The 26825-nt window shown below is 47.0% G+C and overlaps 4 protein-coding genes across 6 annotated transcripts; 2 read left to right on the top strand and 2 right to left on the bottom strand.

Moving 5' to 3' along the window:
- Positions 1-66: 66 nt before the first annotated feature.
- LOC101077976 (AFG3-like protein 2) lies at positions 67-6257 on the bottom strand. 2 transcript variants are annotated; one of them, XM_029831117.1, is made up of 19 exons: positions 6090-6257; positions 5874-5970; positions 5660-5742; positions 5455-5551; positions 5137-5255; positions 4914-5066; positions 4458-4532; positions 4149-4273; positions 3808-4081; positions 3594-3731; positions 3367-3520; positions 3172-3279; positions 2973-3098; positions 2798-2908; positions 2404-2519; positions 1919-2119; positions 1418-1612; positions 1178-1295; positions 68-273 (listed from the first exon to the last, which is right to left on the bottom strand). In XM_029831117.1, exons 1-18 carry the CDS (start codon positions 6213-6215, stop codon positions 1188-1190), a joined length of 2406 nt encoding a protein of 801 aa, XP_029686977.1. In that variant the 5' UTR covers positions 6216-6257; the 3' UTR covers positions 68-273; positions 1178-1187. The 2 variants fall into 2 exon arrangements, with proteins under 2 accessions (XP_029686978.1, XP_029686977.1); XM_029831118.1 differs by lacking the exon at positions 2798-2908 and having other exon boundaries at positions 67-273.
- Positions 6258-8029: 1772 nt separating this feature from the next.
- On the bottom strand, positions 8030-11807 carry abhd4 (abhydrolase domain containing 4, N-acyl phospholipase B). Its single transcript, XM_003975885.3, has 8 exons — positions 11612-11807; positions 11023-11108; positions 10785-10889; positions 10394-10682; positions 8966-9147; positions 8776-8887; positions 8468-8654; positions 8030-8368 (listed from the first exon to the last, which is right to left on the bottom strand). Exons 1-8 carry the CDS (start codon positions 11659-11661, stop codon positions 8279-8281), a joined length of 1101 nt encoding a protein of 366 aa, XP_003975934.1. The 5' UTR covers positions 11662-11807; the 3' UTR covers positions 8030-8278.
- A 282-nt stretch (positions 11808-12089) lies between these two features.
- On the top strand, positions 12090-13657 carry dad1 (defender against cell death 1). The gene is made up of 3 exons (XM_003975882.3): positions 12090-12418; positions 12889-13043; positions 13439-13657. Exons 1-2 carry the CDS (start codon positions 12208-12210, stop codon positions 13017-13019), a joined length of 342 nt encoding a protein of 113 aa, XP_003975931.1. The 5' UTR covers positions 12090-12207; the 3' UTR covers positions 13020-13043; positions 13439-13657.
- Positions 13658-16017: 2360 nt separating this feature from the next.
- pigr (polymeric immunoglobulin receptor) lies at positions 16018-19821 on the top strand. Of its 2 annotated transcripts, none has more exons than XM_011616722.2 (8): positions 16018-16173; positions 16921-17265; positions 17329-17410; positions 17561-17784; positions 18643-18751; positions 18869-18957; positions 19028-19097; positions 19180-19821. In XM_011616722.2, the coding sequence occupies exons 1-8, from the start codon at positions 16125-16127 to the stop codon at positions 19214-19216; spliced, it is 1005 nt and encodes a 334-aa protein (XP_011615024.2). In that variant the 5' UTR covers positions 16018-16124; the 3' UTR covers positions 19217-19821.
- The last annotated feature ends 7004 nt before the right edge of the window (positions 19822-26825 follow it).

Consider the following 26825-nt stretch of genomic DNA (forward strand, 5'->3'; position numbering starts at 1 on the left):
TAGAAAACATGATTCAGATAGATATGTTTTTTATTAACTTTTATTTGAACATCTGATGCAGCAGAAGTACAATCCCCCTTTTCATAACCAATATTTCAGTTGAAGTAATTGATCATTGATGTCAGACAACAATGTATGAATAATGACTCCACTTTGAATGTTACTGAGAAAGATTACAGACCTCTTAAATGGTGAAAGCATCCGAGCGGTCTGTCAACAGAGTAAGATATATTTTCCACCATGCTTGAAATCTTCTGCTTGGTCAGCATAAACCTGGAGAGAAACATCGTTTATCATCTGTGCATCTATAAAGCTTCTATTACAAAATAAATATGAACTGAATGACATCAATGTAGAGCTAGAAACACTCTTCCTGTCTAGAACTGGATAATGACTTCTTCCTGATTGTGTCTACTCATAACCACTTTGGGATGGGCTTGATTCCTGATCTGGGACGCTCCCCTCTGCTTCGAGTTAAGGGGCTGAGAGGGAGGACAGCTCCATGAATGCTATTATGCGTATGGCCCCAGAGCATCTGCACATGGATATACCACAATAGGCAGAAGCAGCACCTGCGAGCAACCCTAACCCTTCTTCAGGTGCAGGCCTGGCCCCACTGCACCAGGACCACCTGAAGGAGTTGCAGGCCCGTTGGAGGGACACCAAGGCCTGCCCCTGTCTCTCTGCAGACCCGGGCAGCCATGCAGGAGTCAGCCTGGATTACATTCCAGCCGTTGAGCTTACCATTGCTTCCCTTATTGTGTCCCCAGATGAAGCTCTGAGAAGGCAAGCGAGGCGCCCGCCTTCCCTGGAGGGCTTATGATGCAGGATCACTCATGAGAAACTCCTTATTGCGTCTCATGTTGATCCTCTCAGCGTCACAGCAGGATGCGTAGCTGCTGATTCCATCACTTTTGTGATGCCTCACTGGAGGCATTTTGACCGATGTCCAGAGAGCTTGGACCAACGATGTCCATCCTGGTGCAAGGGTGTCGCCAGGTTTGACCCTCACAGTCAGAATGCCCAAAGAAAACATCTAACTATTCCTTATTCGCAGCTAATTTAGAGCAACAAACAGATCAATGACGAGGCTAAACCTCTAGAAAAGCATTCCTCCTCCTTGCCCACCCTATCACGGTCCCAGTTCTCTCTGGGGGTGTTGTGTCCTCGTCCCTACCTCCAGTTCCCTAGAAAAACTCCTCATATGTTCGCTTTTCTGCAAATGGGCGTTTTCCCAACAGTTCCATCATGTCGCTCTTCTCTAGAACCTCTTTCTCCAGCAGCCGAAGTGCCACCTAAAGAGTGGGGCAGAATTTATTAAAGGTGTTGTGTTCTACATTCAGGAAAAGTACAGTTTTTAGATTAGATGACAGAAATGCTGAGCCGCTTGAAGAACACACACATAGAACACCTTTACCTTGTCCACCTCGGCCTTCTTCTTGTTCAGCAGCTGCTGAGTTCTCTGGTACGCCTCACTGATTAAGGCTCGGACCTCGATGTCAATGAGATGAGCTGTAGCCTCGCTGTAAGGTCTCTGCAGAACAATTTCACCTTGCTGAGGAAGGTCAAAGGACACCTGACCCACCTTTGGGTTCATCCCAAACTGAACGATCTGCAGCACAGAGGGGGCAGGCATTCAAACAGTAGCCCCCAACTTCCTGAGAACAACTTTCTAACCAAACATTTGTTCAAAAGTTCATTTCTTCCATTCTGCGTTGTCATGGAAACGGAGCCCAATCACTTCAGGTCGTGGCGACAAAACATTCTGCTCTTTTCGTTTGCACCAGAAGCTCCACGAACATCTGAGTGTCATCCCTGACTTGTTCCGTGTTCTCCACCTACTCTGCAACTACGGTTTCCCAAACAGAACCGAAATGAAAAGACGATCTGAGAAAAAAGAGGATTAGTGAACTCTGACCTGTGCATAGGCATTCTGGGTGACCTTTTGGAGGTCGTCCCAGGCTCCAGTGGTGACGCAGCCAAAGAAGATCTCCTCAGAAACTTGGCCTCCCAAGATCATACACATGTGGTCCAGCAGCTGTTCTTTGGTGTAGAGGTACTGCTCTTTAGGCAGGTACTGGGCATAGCCCAGACCCTTTCCTCTGGGGATGATAGACACCTGCAGGGGTTTCACAGAATGGTCTTTAAAAAGTGTCCCTCTCATGCTTGGAGGTGTAAGCACTGCTGTAAGTTAAATTCTAAAATAATAACTTCCTTTGCTGCTAAGTCAGACTGTTCTATTAAATCTTGTCAGTCCTCAGATGGAAATCTGGTGGAAATCATCAGGCTGTAACCATTGAGATGAAGCCAGGAACCTGGACCAGGACCTGGCCCCGCGAACGCTGACCACAACACATAAAGCCAGTCTGTGACATCATCCAGGAATCGTTGACATGAGCTGACCTTCAGCAGGGGGTCGGCATGCTCCAGGAACCACCCAGCAACAGCGTGGCCTGCTTCATGGTAGGCCACCCTCTCCTTCTCATCCGGCTGGAGGACCTTTGTCTTCTTCTCCAGACCTTTAACACACAATTCATCCATTTGGTTCTTCCTTTCAGCTCCGAAATCTCATTGTCAGATTTGAGTTTATTTGTGAAATCAGATGATGGAATTGGAGGGAAGTGAACTGATTTTACTCTAGTGCCCATTTAAAGTTGCACCCCAGTCATAAGTTCTCTGAATTCTGTTTTAAATTGCAGGGCTCTAAATGAGAGACACGCTGTGTTTGAGCCGTTTTAAAACCTGCACCGAGCGACGTAGCAGCCTTCAATTTAAACTCCTGAACGTGTCACTTCACCTCCAATCACTCTCTCGATGGCCTGCTCAATGTGCTTTTGGTTGATGGAATCTGAAGTGTGGCGAGCAGCAATCAGAGCGGCCTCATTACAAACGTTAGCGATGTCTGCCCCTGAAAAGAGAAGCTGAATAGGTGAGACTGTCCCACTGATGCTCGGACCCTGACATGCCTTTACCTGAGAAACCAGGCGTGAGTGCAGCCATTTTCAATGCCAAAGTGTCTTTATTCAGGGTCTGGTCCACCTTCAGAGGCCTCAGGTGGACTTGGAAGATGGATGCTCGACCCTTGATATCAGGTAGGTCTGACAACATTTGTTATCACACAGTTATTACAGTTATTACGGTACTTTGCGAATTGACAATTTGTTTTCTCACCAATGTAAATCTGTCGGTCAAAACGGCCGGGTCTCATGAGAGCAGGGTCCAGAATGTCTGGTCTGTTGGTTCCTGCAAGAACCACAACATTGGTGGTTGTGTTGAACCCTGAAAAGACGGAGGGAAGAGACAGACGTGGCAACATCGTTTCAGAAGATTCAAGCGCAGTGGCGTCCCGAGGTTCCTGTCACCCACCGTCCATCTCCACCAGAAGCTGATTCAGCGTGTTCTCCTGCTCACTCTGTCCTCCGAAGTTTCCTCGCCCTCGTTTTCGCCCCACGGCATCGATCTCGTCGATGAAGAGGATGCAAGGCGCATTGTGCCGGGCCATCGCAAAGAGATCTCTAACCTGCACAGCAAGCAAAGCCTTGTTCTATCTTCTGAGAGTCCAACAGTGCTTATTTGCATTTTTCTTTCTCTACCCTGGCAGGACCGACGCCCACAAACATCTCCAGGAACTCAGAACCATTAACGGTGATGAACGGGACATTGGCCTCGCCTGCTGTTGCTTTGGCCAGAAGAGTCTTTCCGGTTCCCGGAGGGCCTGTCAGAATGGCGCCCTACACACAACAAACATGAAGGTCCTCCATCCATCACCAGAACCCACCAAGCCCCTCTACCTATGTTTACCCCCACCTTTGGGATCTTGGCTCCCAGGTTCAAGTACTGTGTAGGGTTCTTCAGGAAGTTAACAAAGTCCATGATCTCGAGCTTGGCCTCCTCACACCCAGCCACATCTTTGAAATTGACTTCAATCGTATGTTTTCGGATCTTTGCCGTCGTCTCACTGAAGCTGAACAGCCCCCTCATGCCCCAGCCAGGATGTCCACCCCCAGGTCGATCCCGAACGAGCATGATGATAAAGAACCCAGTGATGAGCAGAGCGGGGAGCATGCTCAAGAGTAGCGTTCTGCAGGAGAAGATGGCATTGGACCACAGAAACAAGTCAAGCTGCCCCAGGTGATAAAGAGACTCACCCCTCACTCATGGTGGTGTAAACCACACTCAGACGGTTCTCGCCATTGATGCCCAGCTCCTTCTGAGCGGTCTCCAGGTTCTGCTCGAACGTGTCCACGCTTCCAATATTAAACCACACGTACCGCTGCAAACACACAACAGAATACTGTGGGTGACAGCTTTAAAAACGCCATAAACACGTGTCCTCCTGCAGTTCAGCTTTAATCAGCCCCCCCCCCAGACACCGACGGGGACCCCCCCCAATGCTCTGAGCATCGCTAAAGTTCAATCTGCTAACTTTCTGTGGCTGGTGTTCTTCAGGAACTCACCACGCCCATCGGCTTCTTTCCAGCAGAGAAAACGGCTTTGACGTAGCGCTTGTCGACCACCTCTAATCGATCCACCTGTGGGATCCAACGAGGTACCTTTGGTTAGTCCGGCCTTGAGCCACAACCTACTGACATCCTCAAATGTTCCGTGCAAATGTATTCCCGTGTGGAGGGAAGAAGCCAGAACATTTGGAGGTGAGCAGCGCCGTCAGATCAGAATTGGCTTGGGGCTTGTTTCTGCCGACCCTGGCAGATCCATTCGCTCAATGGTGACTTTAAAGTTGTAGTTTCATCTGGTTTGCCTGCGGTTGTCATAGTTTGTAATATTTGGAGCCTGTTGTCCCCAGTTTATCCTTGTTTGTATGTGACAGCACTTTAATGCAGATGTGGGTTCACTGCTGCCTCCGCCACGTCAATTAGAACCTGGCTAAACAAAGATTCCACTCAAACACTCACCACTCCCTTGGAGAGGTAGTTGTTGACAAACTCCTTCCAGCTGACCTCATGTCCTCCATCCCTGAAGAGGAAATAATAGGCGACGGTTGTCCAGAAAGCCAGCCCAGTCAGGAAAAACATCCGGAATTCTTTATCGTCCCATGGAACGTCACCCTGAAAAAGCACAATCTCCTGAGGCATCAGTCAGCAGCAGCGGCCTCACTTAGTTCTTGTCTCCACTGACCTTCTGCAGACGGCTGTACCAGTGGGTCTCATCCCGATGTTCTCCTCGTTTTCCTCCTCGTTTTCCTGCTCCTCCTCCTGCTCCTCCAGAGGATCTCTGAGTATTACCCGGTTTGGTGTCTGAGATTTTAAAGTCAATATTCAGGATTTAAAGGCACACTATCATTGAGGATAATTCAATCCTCAGTGGGTCCACAATCTGACCTGAATCACAAAGAACACACACACACACGCGCGCGCACACACACACACACACACACACACACACACACACACACACACACACACACACACACACACACACACACAGATACAGCACCATTGGGTGGTTTGGAACTCCATCTATACGCTCCCAACAGGTCACCCAGAACGCTCCATGCTTTTCCTAATTGTCTCGTATCGCTCAATGACGTCACCTGACCAACAAGAAAGTTCTGAATGGTTCCACTGAACGTCACCCAGAAAACAACACAACCTCCTGAGGCATCAGCCAGCAGCTGCAGCCTCATTTTGTCAACACCGACCTTCTGTAGACGGCCGTACCGGTGCAGCTCATCCCAACGTCCTCCTGCTCCTCCAGAGGATCCCTGAGTACCACGTTTGGTGTCTGAGATTTAAGTCAATAGTCAGGATTTAAAGCCACAGAATGCAGGAATGCAGCTTATTTAACAGAAGAAAAAGATAGAGGATTATACATAAAAACTGTTCCGTTTTCATTAGGAGGCAGATTTACAGCACCTTTTGGTAGTTTGGAATTCAGTCTGTTTGCTCCCAACAGGTCATTCAGAACGCTCCGTCTGTGCTCCAGCTGTCGTGCATTGTTCAATGATGCCACCTGAGCATCAAGACAACACCAGCCAATGATGTGATCCAGGCAGAAACCAAAACACAAAAGTCTTTGTCTTATTCAGATATTTGGTATTTGAAGTAATTGTTATGTAAGTGTGTGCTGACCCCTGTAGTGGCTCCAGTTAGCACCGTGTTAGCATGTCTACCTTCCTGCCTGGACAAGACCTTGGGCAACAGGAGCCTGAACAGGTTCCTACACCCCAGGGACGGTCGCAGGTAACAGTGAGCCATTGTCACAGTGGAAAAAGAGGCATGGAATGACAGCAACGGTCCCTAAACGCAACTTCAATAGGTCACAAACACTGACTGGCTATAGGATATAAGCAAAAAAGGTATAACTTCAATTACAGAGGTGATGAGCAGAAGGATTTCCTTGAAAGCTAGCTAGCCAATCGGTGGTTACATAACATAGTGTTTTGCTTGATGATCAAAGCCATTTATAATCAAAGACACTTGGCTTTTGTTCACAGACAAACATGGTTGTTACGTAACCTCCTTGGCAGAGCTGATAAGTTCAACGCCACAGAAAAGTGTAACCTGCGTTCATTCAAATAGTTTCACGGCCACCGAGGGGGTTTGTGACAGCCGGTGTCTGTTTGAAAAACAACTAAAAGAGATGATCGTCATCACCAAGACGAAGCTTTCAGATCAGACCTACAAAGGTTCAGGTGTATTTGCTCTGCTGTTACAGATATTCTGTTTGTGCTCCACTGCTGGTGCAGTTTTTATTATTTATTATTATTTTGAATACAGTTGTTCTCCATAGTCATAGCAGATGTCACTGTGTCCTCTTCCCCTGTTCAGCCATCATTCTTGGCATGAAAGCATTTTAACTTGTGCCAGAAACAGGATAAATTTTATTCCAAAATAAGCAGGTGCTGTGGAGATTCGTGTTGGTGAGTCCAAGGATTTCATTGTTAGTGAATCTGTTTTTGTCTTTTTTTGTTAGTATTTAATTCCAGTCGTAGTGTTCAATTGTTTTGCTCAATGTGAATGTTTGTGGAGGTTTTTGAACTTTAAAAAGAACTGTAAAAAGAACTGTATGATGTGTGTGTGTGGGGGGATGCTAAACTTTGGTGATAACACAAATTGTGCACATGGTTGTGGTTGAAGTCATTTCTTGCTGTTTGAAGTCATTTCTGCGTGACGCCACACGCGTCCTGCCTGCGGTTTCCAACTGCAGTTCTCTTTTTATCGATAGGGGGCGCCGCTGGGCCTCAACCCGTGGAGCTGTCTCACACTGTCACGCTGAAGTACACGATCTCCATTTCGAGATTCGCCTGCATGCAGTCACGCCTGTTCAATTAAATGGATGCTCCTGCTCGTCTGCTGCCGAAAAGGCTCTGCATAACCAAGTAGTCCCTTAGAAAAGGACTCATTACTGCATCATGGGGCTAAACTCTGTGCCAACACTGCTGCCGCCCCAATCATGGCACAATTCTGTTGTGCAGAGCAGCAGGTCCTTGAGGAAGATGTGCCCCTCCACAAACTCTTAAACTGGCAAGTGCATTTCTATTTTTAATGTCTCGGGGGTTCAACCAGATCCCACGGATGAACTTGTGGTTCAACAGCTTCCCCTAATTGGCTGCAGCACCTCCAGTTCGGAACGCTTCCATAACCTTGCTGGTGAGCACCCTCTCCACTGCAGAGCTCCGGTAAAACATTACAAGACTAGAAATCCGACCACAAATGGGGAGGCTCGGTCACCGTTGGGTTTCCATCATCTCACATGAGAAATCAGAGATTTAATCTGCTTTCTAAAAGGTTATTGGTCCCCTTTGCCACCACATTCGGTCCCGTTATCATTTTATTCTAAAAGGTTTTGATATTTCCGCCTCCCGTTTTTGTCTCTGCTGTCAAACTTGCTGAAAAAAATCCTTCCCTCAACTGTAAATCATGAATAACACAAGAAAAACTGCAGCGGGAGCCTCGTAAAATGACTTCATTGCACCCCCACTGTTTGATATTTCAATAGATTTTACATGTTTTACTGTATAAAATTACAAATTGTATACTTTTGGACAGAAAGAACAGAAGACGTGATTCAGATGCGTATGAATGTTGTACAGTGTTGATGTCAGACGCACACGTATGAATTAATAACACCCAAAGTGGCGCCGATGAGACATTTGTAGAAACAAAATATATTTTGTAGTTAAAAAAAACATTCTAAATCTAAAAATACAGGCAAAACTAAGAACTACAATAAGAGCTTTTGTATGAGGTGAGACACAGTCCAGATTCTTCACATGCAAGAAGACAAAAGAAGAACACGATTGAAACAATCAAATCTGTCAGTCAACAGATTTCGTGATATTTTCCACCACCCTGTTGAACTCCTCTGGTTGATCAGCATAAACGTGGTGAGAGGCGTCGTCTATCATCTATACAGGGGACAAACAGGAAATTAGGATGAGTAAAACAGCCGCTACACAAATAAATCTAAATTGAAGGACATTAGCGTAGCGCTGGGAGCTACTCACCAGTACTTTGGTGTGGGCTTGCTTCCTGATCTGGGCCACACTCTCCCCCGACGAGCTGTCCACCCAGGACCGCGCTCCGTACAACATGGTGACCGGCATGGACGGGGGCAGCAGGTGAACCCGCTGCAGCATGGGCCTCTTGGCCCAACCCAGAGACTCCGACATGGCGCGGAAACCCACCTCGCCACTGGGAGGGGAATTTACAATTTTATTTATTTTTCTTCCAGGTTTGCCCCCATTTCTCCTAATTAAAATGATTCATATTTCCCACGTGCATCGAGTTCATATGGGACTAAAGGACGCCTCACCTTGGCGCTTGGGCGTTACAGTGGTAAATGTACTGCGTCATGGTGTCGTCCTCAAACATGTCTTCGAATTTCCTTTTGAAGTCAGGACGGAATCGGTTGACCAGGCCTGGACCTGAACCGGCGACACGGCGTCAGGTTAGCTTGCGATTAGCACGTTGTTAGAGAAAGCGCAGCGTAGCTGATGCCTCACCCCACGGCCCTGCAGCTCTGATGACCGCCAGAGGGTTGAAGAAGGAAACCACCGTTGCAATACCTTTGACCCAGCGAGGCAGGGCCGGTCTCTTTGCGACATCTGCCCCCTGACCGTCTTGGGTGGGCGGCTGGGATCTCTCGGGAAAACCCCAGGGGTCCACCAGGATTAGATGAGACACCCTGGAAGAATGGGGTTTACAAAACTGAAGAATGGAAGACAAGATGCCGGCAGTTGTTTGTCATTCTAACATGCAGAAACCTGCATCTGTATCAGCCGCTCTGGTGTTAATGAGACATGTAGCCTTCAGCAGAGACCAGCGTGGCGGCTGCAGATAAGACTGAACAGAGAAGAAGTGTTCCGTTGGAATATTCCTGCTAAATCGGGCAAAGGGCACCTTCCTGCGAGTTGTGGTCACGTGTAGGTTTGTTTGTCTAAGAGGCAGGTGCTGGGAAATCATCAAAACTGGTTTACTTTCTGATTAACTGCTTTGATTTTGCCTTACGCTGCTGTAGGGTTTGAAATACGAGTTCAATCTGTTCCATCGTTGGTTGCTGATTAGGACTGGCAGGCCTGGATTTATGCAGACTTAGAGCAAAATCCATATTCATCATGGTTTTATAGGGTAGACGACAACCCACATACATCAGCATCACGTTACTGAAGCGACACAGCAGCTTTGGTTGCTGTTGGAAGGCTGCGCGACAGGTGCTGATTTAGAAATTAAATTCTTTTTACCGTGTAAAAGAATGAAGAACAAAGGGAGAAACAGGAGCGCGTGCATACGCCGTTAACTGCTTCAACCACTATGGAAGTTTCCAGAAGGCTGAGATAAAATGTAATAATCAGTTCAAGGCCAAGTGCGTGCAAAGGTGAGGATCTGCGCTCGGACACGTGCGCACCACTGACCACGTTTAACTGGTTCCCTTTGCTGCGAGAGAATAAACTGTGTCTGCTTTTGTAACCAGATGCTTCCTGTTTTCAGCCTTTAAACTCCCAAAAAATGATGACGTCATAGGATACATTCTTTGGGTGATGGACAGAAACTTGTGGAACCACTGCAGCCTAATTGCCAACACCCCCCCCCCCCCACCCCCCCCGGGTGGCCAGACAACCAGACAACCTTGGATTTGCATGGAGGGAAATCATTAATATACAAATTAGATTCAGATCTGGATGATTTGCAATTTCAATTCCTGGACTTACTTGATTTTTTTCCCCCTCTGATAGCTGCTCTTATCGTGCATATATTTGCATATTTATTTATCATTTCACTGTGTTAGAACTTGATTCGCATATGAATGCGTTTTATTAAAAGGTCTTTAAAAACTCTGAGTACCAGAAGTCTTCCCCAGGAAATTATTCAAGAGAAAATCTGTTTCCTTGACAATCTAACGCTAAACAGGACATCCCCATTCATATCCTTACCTAGAGGGGTACTGGATAGCATATGAGGTTGCCAGGTAACCGCCCAGACTGTGTCCCAGCAGCACCATCTTCTCCAGGCCAACAGACTGCCTCCATTGTTCAATAGACGCAATAAATTTCTCCTCCGCCTTTTCAGCATCAGAGGGAAAGGAGGGCCTGGAGCTCCTGCCAAAGCCGAGGAGGTCAAAGGCGTACACAGGCCGTGAGCGACTCAGCGCTTCTAAGTTCCTGATCCACAAGCCGACCCCGCCTCCAAAGCCGTGGACCATCACAAGAGGAGTCTTTGAGGCTTAGGGGATCAAATTAAGACAGGAAAGAGAACAAAGGGTTTTATGATGCAAACAGCATTCAAGGACCAGAGCCAATTTGGAAAGCAAAGACAGGCCGATACCTTGTTCTGTGGGTTTGGTCACCGATTTGTTGGTGACAGTCAGAGTCCATATTCGTTCCTGATTTGGTAGGGTCACAAATCGAGCCCATAGATCATTCTGAATACCTGTAGTGACCAACAGGAGAGATGAGGAGAGCGCCTTTAATGAGGTTAGAAATAAACAGCTATGCTAGTATGCGCGTATTATGGCAAGAACTTGTGGGTTTTAATAAGAAAGTACGAGTCAAAGCATCCTCACAGGAAAGAATCTTGGACTCTGTGGTCTTTAACAGGGACATGGACGTAGGACGCCAGGAAGGCCACCAGCTCCAGATTGAACTCGACCTTTAAAAAACAAAAAACAAAACATGGAGTCAAAAGAAAAGTGTGACTTCAATTTCCCCTCTCCTTGTTAGTTTTATTTGTATGAATTGTACATTTGAATATATGATAACGTCACCTTCAACCACCATTCAACTCTTAAGAACAAGAAAAGTGACACATACAAAAAAAAAGGACTAGCGCACATTAATATTATGAAAAAGCAAAATCCTCATCAGCAGTGGGATCTGTAGTTATGTTCGTGTAAACTCTAATCTACCCCCATGTTTGAGTTAATTATGAGGGTTTATTCCTATCACTTCAGCAGCTCCACCTGCGGAGCTTCTACCTGTTAGGCAACCACGCGTCGTTCAAATCGCTGAGTCATGCAAAGATTCAGCAGAACATTACAGATCCAAATACGTGATAAAAGAAAATTACATACAAGACACGAGTACTTTACAAAAGGTTGGCCGAGTTACATCACAATTGTATTCTCCGGAGGTGACATTCGTTCGTTTACTTACTCTGTTTCACAATCGTTCTGCATCGGAGCTGTGGTCGCAGGAGAGTCCATTGTGTAACATTTCGCAGCGACTTCCTGCAGATGAGACAAATTACAGTGAGAAAACAGGCCTTCTGGATGTGTTTATAACCGCTGTGTTTATCTAATGTTTTGTAACGTGAATTCCTTGATCAGCTGACCCATCCCAAAGATGTTCTACTATAAAGATGCCTCATCCAGGACTACAAGGACTAATGGTTTCCAGTCCAAATGGGCTTAGAGTTAACAAAAAATGAATATTTATTCTACACAATGATTCATCACAGATTAATCTCAAATCTTTGTGTAATAGTCATTATTGTCTTGAGTTCAAAACAAGAATGCCCACCACACATTTGTTAGAGTCTTGGACAAATACGTCAGAGTGGACGATCTGTCGAATGTCATACCTCTTTGCCGGCATGAAGAATCATTCCGGCTGTGGAGGTGTCGGAAGATATTATTTGCAACACCACTGCCAGTTCCGGCTCAAGAGGACACGTCACTCATTCGTCTGAGGAAGGGATCTATGCTAAATTAGCCCGCTGGCCCCTTTGGCACCACATTTAACGTCGAACCATGTCGAACTCCGTAATATCGGTTATTTCTCGTTTTCTGGAGGAGTACACGACAACGACTCCCAACAAGCTGAAAGTGGTGGACGCGTACTTGCTGTACATCTTGCTAACCGGAGCGCTGCAGTTCCTCTACTGCCTGCTCGTCGGCACCTTCCCGTTCAATAGTTTTCTTTCTGGCTTCATCTCATGTGTCGGCTCGTTCATCCTCGCAGGTATCTACTTATTTAGACCTTTAATCAGCTGTTATTTCCAGTGAAAAATAGCCAGGACATATCCTTTTATTAAACGTGTCTTTGACGTCAGGATAGCTAACTGCTAATGCTAACCTTTCAAATGAGCTCATTCCTAAAAAAGCATTGGATGGACCGTGGCGTTATTGGCATGACCATAGTGAAATGATTGTTCAGTATGATAATAGTTGTGCATACCTTTTGCCATTGATAATAGTTGTGCATACCTTTTGCCATTGATAATAGTTGTGCATACCTTTTGCCATTGACATACATGTGTTATTCCTGTGGCTGGTTGCATGTTCACAGCTGTTGTCAGGTTCATTCAGGATTTTAAAGCATGCACCTGCAGCACTTAAAACAGTAATGTGCAACAGCTCGGCTAAGATTTCTCTTTGCCCTGGATGACTCGACAACTTTCGACATGTTTCCTTTGTTTTTTTGTCTCGCAGTTTGTCTTCGCATCCAGATCAACCCACAGAACAAAGGCGACTTCCTGTCCATCTCCCCAGAAAGAGCTTTTGCCGACTTCCTCTTCGCTCACACGGTCCTCCATCTGGTTGTGATGAACTTCATCGGCTGAATCGTCGCTCTGCCCCTCTCGGAGGTGGGAAATGCCTGTTCAAATTTCAAAGCTGTGTGTTTCTCTGTATCAGAATACCTCTATTATAGTAGATGTGGACTATTTTGTCAAACTAACGAGCCCGTCTTGATGAAAGGGAAGCTGCATTTATTCATTTTTACCTTACAGGTTTCTGATTATTGGGCGCTTGTCCTTTGGGTGTTCTCAGCCACATTAACTGTTTATCATTTGGTTTTACTCGATGGGAAAGAAGACAGACTTCTCTATGAACTCTCCCGGGGTGCCTCATATTGCTTTTGCCGTGTTGGAGAACTTTTATTGAGTTCCTGCACTTCCAGGCGGCTGGAGAGGCCAAACCGTTTGTCCTCTCTCCGTTTTCTTCGGAATAATAAGTCCCAAACCTTCTCTGTCTTTGATAGATTGGATCAGATCTGCTTCAGAACACACCGCCGATGCCCCTCACCGTTGGCGGCGTTTCACATCCGGCTCACAACAATCTACAGGCCATAATTGTCTTCTTTTTCTAAAGTTAAATCCTGCAGACGTTCCCTTTTTTGCACTGACAAAATAAAAGCTGAAACGGTGACCAGCAGTGCACGAGTTTTCCATGAGTTTGCAATAAATAATCTCTGCCTCAAGCTCTTCAGAATTCGGGTTTTATTCAGTAAATGTGTTTGAGTTGTCCAAATACTTAGATTTGACAGCATTCTGACACAAACAGAGGGGGGGGGGGCGGTGATCTTACATGTAATTGCTATTGCTCCTGTCAGCCCTGGGTGTCGTCAGGATAAGCAGGAACACTGACAGAACCCCTCCAGGCCATTTTTATATTATTAAGTCAGTGTGTGTGACGGCTGATTGACATCCAATCTGGGGGGGGGGGGCGGTTGGCATCCCAACAGCACTGAGATCATCACAAGTGTCATGTTGGTGCTGATTCAGACATAATGAGCGAGCCCGGTGCCGTGCAGCTCCGCTCTCCTGCTTCCAACGCGCACCGCGTGCACGCCCAGACTCGACTGGGTCTCCTAAGGAGACGTTATCCTCTAAATCTGACTCGGCGGCGCTCATCATCAATAGTCCTGCTGAAAAACTTGGCAGAAAATTTCAAGAAACCAGCTCCTTCCCCCCCGCCGGACTTCTCACGAGCCCCCCAGATTACATCATTAATTAAAAGTTGAGCTGCATAGTCAAGGCGAGAGGAGAGCCGCTGGCTTTGTGCCCATCACGCTAAAGAGGGATAAAGACAAGCGGCGAGAGGCTTTTCCAACCGTGCAGAAGCTTTGGGGTGCAACCGCAGGCCAGTTTGAGCTGGATATGAAAGTGACTTTATACAGCGGTGGCAAAGCGGCGCCGCGCCGGCCTCGCGCGTCTGTTCCCTGCAAAGGTCAGATCGGAATCTCCGTCTCGTGCTGATTTAGGAGCAAATGGGATCCTCTGTCTGCCCACCGTCAACTTTAAAGGGTAAGATTAACATCAATCATTTCTGGATGGAGGCAGCTCAAAGATAAATTATAGCGGAGATTAGAAGTTAAACATCTGATCGAGGGGGGAGGGGGGGGGGGGGTCAATGGAAGATAAGGTTTATTAATGTTTCAGACCCAGAGGCGTCTCCTTGTGCAGGTTAGGGTGATGGATAAATTCTCTGTGACAGCTGTTTATGGGAGACTTAAACCTCTCTGAAACAGTCAATGCTGAATTCCTTCATCAACTCCGCTTCTGACAAAACCTTTTTTCCTCCGAATGGATTTGAAATAAAGCCACCGACGACTGCAGATGTGCGATTTGATTTAAAGAGCTCCACAGAAAAAGACCCTCTGACAATTACAGGCAGTTTATGCTCCCTCATTGTCAAGGAGACAGATGATCCTGCTGAGTTTTCACAGTTTGCTCGGTTCTCTCTTCACCACCAGACGGAGCAGATAAATGGAGAGTGAAGGGCTGAAGTGCTGGATGGACTCATGAATTTAAAGTCCACGGAGAAGCTGGTCGATGCTAAAAACTGGCCAAGGTAGAAACACAGATTTAAAATGCACCTCGGTGCTCCAGTGGCTCCCACCCTGACCCCGACAGGCTGAAGAGGAGACGTGAAGAATTCCATTTTTGTTGCCCTCGGCTGATCCCAGCTGTCACTTCAAAATGGGGAAATGATTCCTCATATTTAAAGTCACTGCCAGCGAATGGAAGCAGAAGCGAACAATGAGAGAGGGGAGTGGAGTCCTCAGTGGAAGGTTAGGTTGCGTTTCTGGTACCAGCCCGAAGAGTTGGTTCCAGTTCTGCCCAGAGGGAAAGGCCTTAAAAGGCTTGGTAGAAGACGCATAAAGGGAAGGACATTGGGGACGTGGTCAACACCCCTCATGGCCCAAATGGAGCGGCTTGGAATAATTGTTTGTTAATTCACTGTGCAGAGCTGTGTGACAAAGCTTAATCCAGCCAACTGGGACTGGAGGGAATCCAGAAAAGGCTTTTTTTGGCCATGAAATAATTTTATTCCAGCCTGCCAAATGGATTCCCTGCGTGTGGGAAGGGCGCGCGCTCAGCACTTCTTTGCTTAAGAACGTGTTTAACACCGACATGAGTTCATACAAGCGGGAGAGAAAGACGCACCGTGACGCGCCCGCCCATCCGAGAGGCGCGCCGCTGCGCGTCACGCAAATGATTCCTCTGTTTTCCCAGGCAAATGAGAAAAGTGTCAGCCCGAGAAAGGCCGAACATAAATCAACAGCGACGCCTGAAGTCTCAATATTTCAGCGTCCGGCCAAACCCGCTGTGTTTAAGTTAACAGCTTATTGTATTGGAACGCGAGCGCGGTGCAGTCCGCGCGCGGACGCGTCGGCGCTGAACGCTAACGCGTTTGACGCCTGCTGCGTCATGTCTGAAGCATTTTTCTCTTCCCGCGGGAATTTGCAGGGTATTTTCCCAACGCGTTGCTGCATTCGTGTGCGTAATCATAAAAGTGCGCGCGCCTGTTGCCACAGTCCCGACTGGCACCCACACGGTTAACGTCTGCAACATCTGGGGCCAACTTTTGGGTCACATGACCAAGGAGACCAGCAGAATAACGAAACCTAGAGCGTTTCTGACCACACAGACGGACGGTGAAACATGACGAAGCTCTTCACACTCATCCTCATCTTGCTAGCTGGGCTCCCAGGTAAAAACGGAGAGATGGCTGATTTCATGATATTAGGAGAGACATGACACCTTGTTCCCGTCCACCGGTTCAGGTCCAAGCAGCACTCCCACGTCTCGCTGGCGGGTTTCGCTGGAAACTGAAACTGAATTCCAAGCTGTGCGCCTCTTAAGTTTTTGGAAGTTTTTTTATGCGTTTCATGTGTTTGTTGAAGAGCAGTTCCTCCTCCCCCCTGCAGGAAGCCCCTTTTCTCTGTTTGTTTTAAATCTTCTGAGCGTCTGTAATGTTTACCCCTTGGCAAAAGAAGTCAAAGTTTAGTGTTGCCTTTGTCAAGCCTCCTACTGCCGGCTATGTTTTAATCTCTATTCTACAGGGATCTTCCAAGTTTAGAATTTAGTGGAAATCTATTTGAGAATAAAGAAAAATGAAACCATAGATGAGGATCTGGCGTGGTTGTTCTGCCTCCAGTCTTCCCCAAAGGGCTGCAGAGCTGGATCACCACGCTAATGTGCCTTAATTCAACGGAATACCTCCACTATTACAGAAGGTGTGGGTAAATAAAAGGCTGTTGGGGCTGTGCAGGAAATATTCCCAACATTCCCAAAGGCGGTGTGTGAAATCCTGGTGGGTGTGAGTGTGAAAACAACAAATGTAAGCGTCATCAGCAGTTACGATGGGGGGCACGTCGGTAATGGCTCCCTCCAAGCATCAATTGGCTCCTCCCCATGAAAACATGCATGTGTGTCCATGTTCTGCCCCTTCCAACAGACCTCCAGTGTCATGTGACCACCGCTGACCACGAGATGCTCGTCCTGGAGGGTCAGTCCGTCACATTCCCCTGCCATTACGAGCCCCAGTACGCCAGCTACGTGAAATACTGGTGTCAAGGGCGCATGAGGGAGTTCTGCACCAGCTTGGCTCGGACGGGCGACGCCGGCGCAGCCCAACCGGGGGAGAAGGTCAGCGCCGTCGACGATCAGGTCCAGCAGGTGTTCACGGTGACCATGAACAACCTGACGGAGGCGGACTCCGGGTGGTACATGTGTGGCGTGGAGATAGGCAGCGGGTGGACGGCTGATGTCGCCTCCTTCGTTTACATCAGGGTGATTCATGGTGAGTGAGAGGAATTAATGCCCTAAATATGCAGCGCCACACGACTCTAATCTGCTCCTACAGGTCTGTCCACAGTCAACAACCAGCTGAGGGGGGAGGAAGGAAGCAGCGTTACATTTGAGTGCCTCTACAGTGAGAGATACAGGTAGCTGACCATCACCATCATCATCATCATCTTGGTGTTATTCGTCTGCCCACTCAGCTGTGAACTCCAGAAACACGCCATTTTTAAACTGAAGCTAAACTTTACGGGACACGTGTCCGTCACTGACTCCCGGGCGACTTCTGTCGACAGAGAAACTGCGAAGAAGTGGTGTCGCGCCGGCGACTGGAGCTCCTGTGTAGTGACGGGTTCTGACGGCAGGTACGAAGACGCCTCCGTGGCCCTCAGCGATGACAGAATTGGGTCTGTAGCTGTAACCCTGAAGAAGCTGCAGACGAGAGACACCGGCTGGTACTGGTGTTCAGTGGGAGAGCACAAGCTCTCTGTGCACGTGCAGGCCACGCCTCCAACCGCTCGTAAGTGTCACGAGGGGAAACCAAAGATATTTAGTTTAGATGACTGTAGCTAGAGCTGCAGCGGGTGTTAGCTTAAGCGTCGGTGCTTTATGGAGCAGATCACCGAGCGACAATAAAATTCACTAGGAACGGTTTCTTTCCATGGTGAAGGTGAAGGATTGTCAAATCTTGACCTTTTCTCCTGGTTTGGAAGCATAAATAGGGCTGAGAAGTAAAATCGCCCAAAGCCAGACACAAGGGGGCGATCACACTTTGTGTGGGCCCAGTTTTTTGTCCATCTTTAATAATCATGCAAGCTCGTACATGCTTGTACAACTCCAGCGATAGCCTGACTTCACCCCACATACGACCACCTCATTCAAACCTGGATCCTGGATCCGGCCGGTTGTTTTTGCAGTAGATCCCTCTTAGTTTCAACCTTTCAAGCATCGATCGAAGTGGAGCTGAATTAAAAGTCGGGGGTTTAAAGCTGAGCCAAACGAGCAGCATTTCCCCGAATATCTCACTCCTGCAGCCAAGAGACGAGGTTTTCCACTAAAAATAAAACCAACAACTCTTGGCACATTGAAGCATTAAACTCCAAAAGGACACATTTATCCTTTCATGGTGGCAAAACAATGATCTTTTGATCTTAGTTAGCTGCGACGCTGTGACCTGGATGCCAGTTGTGCACAATAGGGCAGAGTTCACCCGGCGCCATCAGTTTTTCTTCACATCAGACTGAGATCAATAGCAGTTTGGGACAGATGGCGGATAGCTGTACGAGAAATCGATACTTCTGAGGCACAAGAATATGGATGACGGTCAGCCGAGTTGCTGATGCAGTGAAACTCTTTTGCTTCTCGTCTCCTTACTCAGCTGTCACGTCTTTGTCTTCAGCGGCAGAATCTCTGACATCCACTCTGACACCAGATCAGGCTGCGGCAGACCCACCACCGGGACTCATCACCGGGCAGTCGGGGAGCAGGTGGGAGAAAACTCAGCTCTGCAACCTTCATTATTTTATCCGGTTGAGCTAACGCTAACCTTAGCTAACGCTAACCACCTGAGCGACGCTCACAAATGGCAGTTTTCTGTGTTTCAGTCACATCCCGGAGACTTTGCTGGTGTGCTCCTCTCTGACGTTCCTCGCCATCACCGTCGTTTTGGCAGCAAAGCTGTGGAAGATGCGCAGTAAGGAAGCTTTAACTGACCTCGAGCAGAGCGAGAACACAGTTTTAACATCGCCGTTTGATTTTTCCAGATCGTCCGTATCTGTTGGTGGAGCAGGAGGCCTCACTGAGGGAAATTCACGTGGAGAAGTCTCACATGCCGTAACTGTCTAATTAAAGGAAAATACAGGCTGTTATCAGTGACGTGAGAGATGTTTTACTCGAACTTCCCTGTCTCCCTCAGGCTGCAGATGACCTTTACGAAGCCGTACCCGGATTAGCCATGCTACAACTTTACAAAGCATCCTCCTTGCTAATTTTCTGTACTAACCCCAAGTGAAGGATATTGGTGATGTTTCCTATTACCTTAGGTCCTTTGTGGTGCCTCGGAATAGCACTTTCCCAGTGATTTGTCTGACGGCTCTCGCCGGCTGCATTGCTTCTCTTGTTATCAGCTGTTGTCATGATTAGAATCTGCTACCGCAGTTGTGTTGCCGTAGCGGCCAGCAGCTGCACCCTGCTATGCTGTTTCTCAGGGTGATTTAGGGGGGGTGGTCATGTTTCCACCATGCACAGTTTACTTTTTGACAAAAAAAGAAAAACCCTAATGGGCTTATTTGTGAACGTTTCTGCCTCCAAGATGCCAACTAACGAAGTGTGGCCCCCTGCAGTTACACAAGCAGCTCATGATTTTAAAATACGTACATGAAACAAAGAGCATCAATAGATTGATTTTGTATTAGAAATCATTTTCCTTAGACTATGTTAATGAAAAGGGAGATGCTGCTTTTGCCGCAGAAAGAATTTCTAATGCTCATCATTGTTTGAGGGATTATTTTCACTTTGTACTCTTAAAATTAATTAAAGCGTTTATTTGTCTCGCCGAGACTGCGTCACGTGACTGAGTCTTTTGGTTTGGTGCAGCAAGAATGAAAATACGACACTTTCCTGCATGTTAGAATTGGATTTTAGTAGTGTTAGAATTATAGAACCCTGTTCCAGGCCCACAGAGACCATACTGCTAAGACAAGAGTCTTTGGAAAGGGAAAGAAAAGCAGAAAAGGAGCTGAAATACTCATTGAAACAATGAGAACATAAATGTGTTTTTTATGTGTTTAGCCAAGAACGGGGGTGTAAGTCAGACTTGTGGTTAATGGGAATCCTGACGCTGCGTCGTTGCCCTCTCAGACACAGGAAATGTCCAAAGTGGGTTGCGAGCCATTTTAAAAGGGTTCTAGAAGGGTTTTCATCATTGAGGAGAAGGTTACAAAGTAGCTTCAGTTCATATGGAAACGTTGACGTCACCAAGAACTGGATGTCCCCCCCAAAAACATTAAAAGAGCTGCAGGAACTTCTGCCAAGTTCCGGCTTTGCACCACGCCTGACAACCAGCTTCAGCCTCCTTCATCTGTTCAGGGTCGGATGGCGAGACGGAAGCTTCTTATGAAGAAAAACATCCCAGTGGAATTTTGTAAAAAAAACCAAAAGCATGTGGGAGAGTTTGTTTTGGCAGACGTGAATGGAGGCGAACATCTGCGGCTGATCTGAGGGTGGGGTGGGGGGGGCACCCTCACAATCTGACAGATTTGGAGTGACGAGCGGGCAGATGTTGCTGTAGTGGGGTGTGTGTGTGTGTGTGTGTGTGTGTGTGTGTGATGGGGGGGGGAAATTCCCTCTCGAGCTTTCAGCAGAAGAAGGTGGGAAAAGTTCTGGCGTGACACAAAAACCAAAATCTAACTGCTGCTTCTTTACCCACCGAGGTTTTGCCCCCGGTCCCTTATTCTGCTGCATGTGGGGTTGTTTTTTATTATTCATTTTGTCCAGTTATGTGAGGCTCCACTCACACAGGAAACGGTAATTCGATAAAGTGGTGACAGGAGTGAATTTTAGTGTTTCATTAATAATTGAAAAGGCTCCTTCACTTTGTCCTTTCAGTCTCTCCAGTTCTTCAGCGCCGCCTCAATCAGATTTTAGGGACGCGGGGGCCCCGTTTGAAATACTGGAGCTTTGTGACTGTGTGTGTGCTCATGTGTGAATACATTTCTTTTGTTCCTCATTAGACCTTCAGTGGGAGAAGGCATGAGGCTGGCGCTCGTCATCGCAGTGAGATTCACAGGCAGAAAAAGGGGAACATTTCAGAATTAAAACATTCTTGCCGCTTCCCCCGCTTGTGTCACACGCAACCATCCTGCAGATTTCTTAGTGCATCAGCAGTTACACGTTGTGGAAGTGCCACCAGCGGAGGCCACCAGCAATCAATACATTTGTACTGGCACCGTGCGGACGCTGCGGCAGATAATTAAGGCGTTGTGGATAAGGTGGTTTTTTTTTTTTGACATTCTTATGAAGTCCAGGTTTGTATAAATGAGCCTGTCCTCATTCAGCTAAACGCTGTTGTTAATCCTGAGTTAAGTGGACAGGGATATTAGAACTCCTCTTAATTGGTTCTAAAAATAACTTAATATTCAAGACCAGCCGTTTCCCAGAGATATATGCCTTCTCCGAAGTGCACGGAAGGACTATGCATAAAACCTGCAGCGAGACACTGACAATAAGAACCTCCCCCCACCAGAACCGGTTCCCTCCACTTCAGCTGTTCATATAACTGACAGATTGTGTGACTCTCACTCCTTTAGTCTCATTCATCAGTCCTTCCATCTATACCCTGCCTGGGCTTCCTGGTTGAGCTGAGGCCTAACTGGTTCTCCATCCCATAGCTTGATTGTCCAGGCTTCGTATTATGACTCCCCATCACGATTTATAGTTGAGCGATACCCGGCAGTCGTGCCCAGCCCGGCGCTGCAGTAGCTGCTGGCCTATTTGCATGCAAATGTGAGGGTTGATTGAGGTCATGGTCTTGATTACAGAACATCTCTTTACCCTCAACAACCATACGTGAGGACTAAAGGTGTGGGACTGTTGCAGTTGCTGGGCACAAATCAATAAGCAGCTCCAGGTGCACTTTCCTTTCCTTTTTTAACGAAACACTTTCAGCTAAAACTCGACGCTGTCCGTCCACAAACCCGGTCCCTGAGCCAGGAAACATCCCGGGTCATGGAAGATGTTAAAAATCAACTCTTTGGACTCGTTGGCTGGTTCCAGGTGATCCCACGGATGTAGAAACCGTCCATGATTAGACTTTAGAACATGTCGGCTCATGCAAGACGACTGATAACAGTAGAGCGGCGATAGAGAGGCAATTTAGAGAGACACCACTTGCTTTATTCTTCGCTCCATATTTCGTAAGAAATGTGATTATGAACAACAACAACAACATGCTGGGCTCATACAACCACGAGGTGGTAATTCTATTATCATGCCTCGTCTTGGTTCAGCTGCTCCATCACAGGTCTGGAAGCTGCACGGAGACAGCAGCATCATTTCTCTACTGCGTTTCTATAGTAACAGATTTTAAAAAACCAAAACAAAATTATATGACGACTCCTTGCCAGATCCTGTTTGACCGCGAGCATTCAATTCTCCCGAGGACTCACTGTTGCCCTTAAAGATGGAATTATATGGTTTCCTGCCACATTCCTCTCTACAAACACTGGTAATCAGCATGAGAAGAGGTAGAATAACATTTTAATCCACGTTTGTGGTCAAACGTATCTTTGTCTGCTCAGGTGCCTTTTTAAAAGAAAAAGAAAAACCTCCACAAAGCAACACGAGCTTCGTGAAAACATTATCCAGGGTTCCTTTCAGAGTGAAACACTGATTGAAACTGTTATATGAAACCTTGAGGAAGGTCAAAGGCTGTAAATTACTGTATATCCTCTCCAACCCGCCCCCAAAACCTCACTCAAATAAGCTGAAAACGATAAAGACAGAAATGTTCTGGAAGCATTTGCCAACTCCAAACAGGTAAAAGAGCATCATTTCGTCGTATCGCCAACCAACGACACAGTCGGAGTTTCCCCCCGTGACAGGAAACGAGAACCTGATGGGATTAAAGACGGTATCGGTTCTGGAGGAATGGAGCTGAATTTCAATATCCTGTTGGCAAAAGCGAATGGAGGTCCGAAGGGTCAGTATCTGCTGTGGTGCTGCGAGTTCATTAGTGCCGTGCTGCTCTACGTGCTGCGCCAGCCCAAATCATTTGATGCCGGATTCTTTTCCCCCACAGCCAAACAAAAAACAAGTAGAATGCCGAGCGATGGGAGGGTTTTTTGATGGATGGTCGGAAGAGGAAGCAGAATGAATGTAAATGCCGACGTTGTTTGAGAGCAAGGACACGACAATGAACACCAGACAATCAGTGAGTCATTGGCCACCGAAAGGCCCAGTCCTAAATCAGTGGGAAGGAAAATACATTTTCAGGTGAGGCTTTTTAAAAGTGAAAGGAAAATGGTTGGGAATTAGCTATTAGGATAGATTTGGCTTCTAGCTTTGCAGCTGAGCAGGCGTTCAAGCTGCCTGGTGGAAAGGACGGACTCGGAATGCCCAAAGGGAAGAAAGCATCAAGGCTCCGCACTTCAATTTTCAGACTAATGATACAGTTTTGTTTTTCCCCCCATGTTTGATTTCATTTGTGAGAAAGGGGAAAGCGGCGGAGTGGCCGCGAATAGTCCTTAATTTCAAAAGCCGCTCCGGCTGTTTTGTGATTGGGAGGAGGGCCGCGATTTCAAATGTCAGCACCAAGCACATTTCCTGCAGCGCGGTCCAACTGGGTCAAGAAGCACCCGGGCCTGCGCTCGATACGTCGAAATAACAAAGGGCACCGCATGAGCGCGGGGGCACAATATCACTTTGGCTGAGGTTTTTTTTGGCACACGCAAAATGGAACTTAATTGAATAAAACATCAACTTCTCAAAGAGGCCGCTGCCTCTTGCAATATGCTGAACTACTTTCAGAAGTGTAAATCAGAGCGCGGCGGAAGCCAATATATCCCAGCATATTCGGAGCCTGAAAAAAAAAACCCAGCAGACGCACAATTACAGTGCCGTCGATATCTATTTGCCTGACTGAGCTGTGCCCTTGAGAAGTATACAGTAAAAATCAATTATCTGTGAAACATTTATCGCTCCGAGAGATTACCGCTGCTTTTATTAGCTTTGGAGTTTGACATTGATGTTCTGGACTGAAACAATGCTGGATTCCGATAACCTTTCAAACATAGATGAATCCGGCATCATATGCATATAAAGCAGTGTCTGATGAGTCGGTGGACAGCGAGGAGCCAACAACCACAAAGCGACTTTAATCTCTTAAATATCCTCTGTTGTAGGATAAATTGGTGGATTAAGACGACCCGGGTTAATTACGCCGAAGAAAAAGATGCTTTTTATGTGTCTTGGTCTTGAAAGCAGCTTCCTTTACTTGTGTAATTGCTTCTCCTCTCAGCAACACCCACACTTGTTAGGGATCTGAAAGCACAGCCTCGTGTGGGCCGCTCTCAGCCGTGCATTATGCCTCATATTTACAGTTTCTGAGCAGAACAGAAGCTCACAGTTGATCAATGTTTATTTCACGCTCCCGGATCGGCGGCTTTGGACAATTCAGCGGCGCAACAACTTGATTTTGACCCCGTCCTCATGGTGAACATCCAGTAATTCAGGCACCGCTGCAGCCTTTCGTATTTGCGTTGGGCCTGAATAAAAACAATATCATTACGTTTGCAGCTCCATTGCTGCAGGACTCCGTTTTCTGGGACGTCGCACTTTCTCTAACGTTTCACTTTTAAATTGCACAGCAGGCAGATTTTAAAATGTTTCCTATAATTATAGGAGAGGCTTCTAAAACAATGCTCTGCCTCTGATGATTAAAGCCTGCATGCATTTGCTAAAACATTGCTGATTCACCACCCACTCCCTCAGCTTCCACCGCCCGAGGACAGAAGGAAGCGGAGACACTGGAACTTTCACACAGCTTGAAAAATAGCCTAAATATAAAATCTGAGCCACCTTCGAGGCGGTCTGGCTGTCGGGCAACGTAATAAATTCCCCCCCAAAACCCATCCAAATGCTGCACAAATGCCTGCTGATTAAAAGTGGTTCATCTATCCTGGCCCGAGTTAACTGCTCAGTGGGCGCCGGCCGGGACGTTGAGTTTAATGGCAGCTTGTTTCTGCCCAACGTGCCGCTGTGTTTAACAGTAGCTCTGCCATGATTGTGGCGGGTGATGCGAAATGAAGGGAAACCAATAGCACAGGGCCAAACAAAGAGCCAGAGCGTTAGAAGTGTCTGCACCTCTAAGCTGAGAGTTTACAGAAATGAGCAAAGCACATCAAAAAAATAAATAAAAAGAATGTTTAACTTTGTGGAAACATTTCCCTTCTTTCTTCCCTCTAGCTAAAGCTGAAGAACTTGAAAGAGGAGCTGAGAACACACACTGAATCAGCAACAAGGCAATGTCGCACGGGAAGGAGCGTGAGGGCAGCTTTTATGCTGGAAAGTGGGCGGAGCCAATTAGACACAGGTGTGAGACATCAGGTGAATCACAGGTGTGAGAAGGATTATTGTTATTGTTGTTATTAGTATTATCTTTAAATGCTATTGTATGTAGACTTTGAGTGTTTGAGGAATGTTGATAGGAAAGGAAGAACATGAGAGTGTCGTAAAAGTGCTGAAGCTGCTTACAATCAAGCTCAGCACTCAGATGTATCCTGTTGGTCAGGATTAGAGAAGTTTGTAAAGATGTCAGAAGACAATGAATTACGATATCCTGTTTAGACACCCATTCTGTTTGCACCAATAAAAGAGGTGAGCGAGCAGCAGATGAACGGAGTTGACAGAGGAAGCTTGAACTGCTGCTCGGCTCCCCCTTTGCAAAGGACTCCAGTTGTTTGCGTGGTTACTCTGAGTCTAGTGAACGAACAGCGCGGGTGATCAAAACTTCATCCTCACACAGGTGAGCTGATGACTGGACAAAGAGGGAGACCAACAGGCTAAATGTCATATTTCATTCACTCTAGTGCTTCAGAGCTCTACAGGAAGCATCACTTCCTGCCGGTCACTCCTCACCTCGGCGAAGACGTTGTCTCCGTTTCTGCGTAAAACAGCCGTTCGCATCGTCGTTCAGCGTTCAACAGAGGGAGGCGGCGCCGTTGTTCGGAGTTCACCGGATTAACTCTCACCGTGTCAGGCCTGCCAAGGTCTGCGGTATCACACACGCGCTCACATCTCACCGCGTGACATTCGCCTTCTGAGGGATGATGGGATGGAAGCAGCCACCGTGACGGTGAAGGCAGGAAGGACACGCTCCCGCTTCTGGAATATCATTTCCATCAACGTCACCAAGACACATGCAGCCTTCACCTGTCCCATATTTACAGTCAGAGAAGAGGAAATCATTTCAGCGTAGCCGCTATTTGAGCTTATAAAGCCTTTATTCAAATGGACTTTTAATTGGACTCATCACACTCATTTTGCTGTTTCAGTAACAAAGAGACTCTCAGACTCGATTACTCTCCCCTGGCATCACACGGTGTCGCTTGACATCAGCTTTTTAACTGTTACACAGGTTTTAAACAGCTTCGGCGAATGTAGATGATGGATCACAAAGGTTGCGCTAATCAGGATGACTGTGCTTTTTAGCCTCCATCACCAGCAGCACATCAGCAAACACTTCTCACCTCATCGATCGTTCCAGTGCTGAGGAGGATTTGGTGGCATCGAGTGGTGGGATTAGAGATGGTTCAGGTTGTCAGACTAGTGGAAAAAACAACATAAAATATCTTCTCTTTTTGCACTTGTAGTTAAAAAATCACCACGAACAAATTTAAATGTAGTTTTCTTTTCTTAAGTAACTGTAGGTTGTTAAAAACCTGCCAGTTGTTGGGTAACCAGTTACCGTGATGATGGCGTGAGCGCGAAAGCGCACAAAGATGAAATTGCCGTGCACTTGAAGCAAGGCACTCAACTCCAACGTAATTCCCTTAATTCTCCCGT

This window comes from Takifugu rubripes, chromosome 22, assembly GCF_901000725.2.
Source record: "Takifugu rubripes chromosome 22, fTakRub1.2, whole genome shotgun sequence".
Lineage (NCBI taxonomy): Eukaryota > Metazoa > Chordata > Actinopteri > Tetraodontiformes > Tetraodontidae > Takifugu > Takifugu rubripes.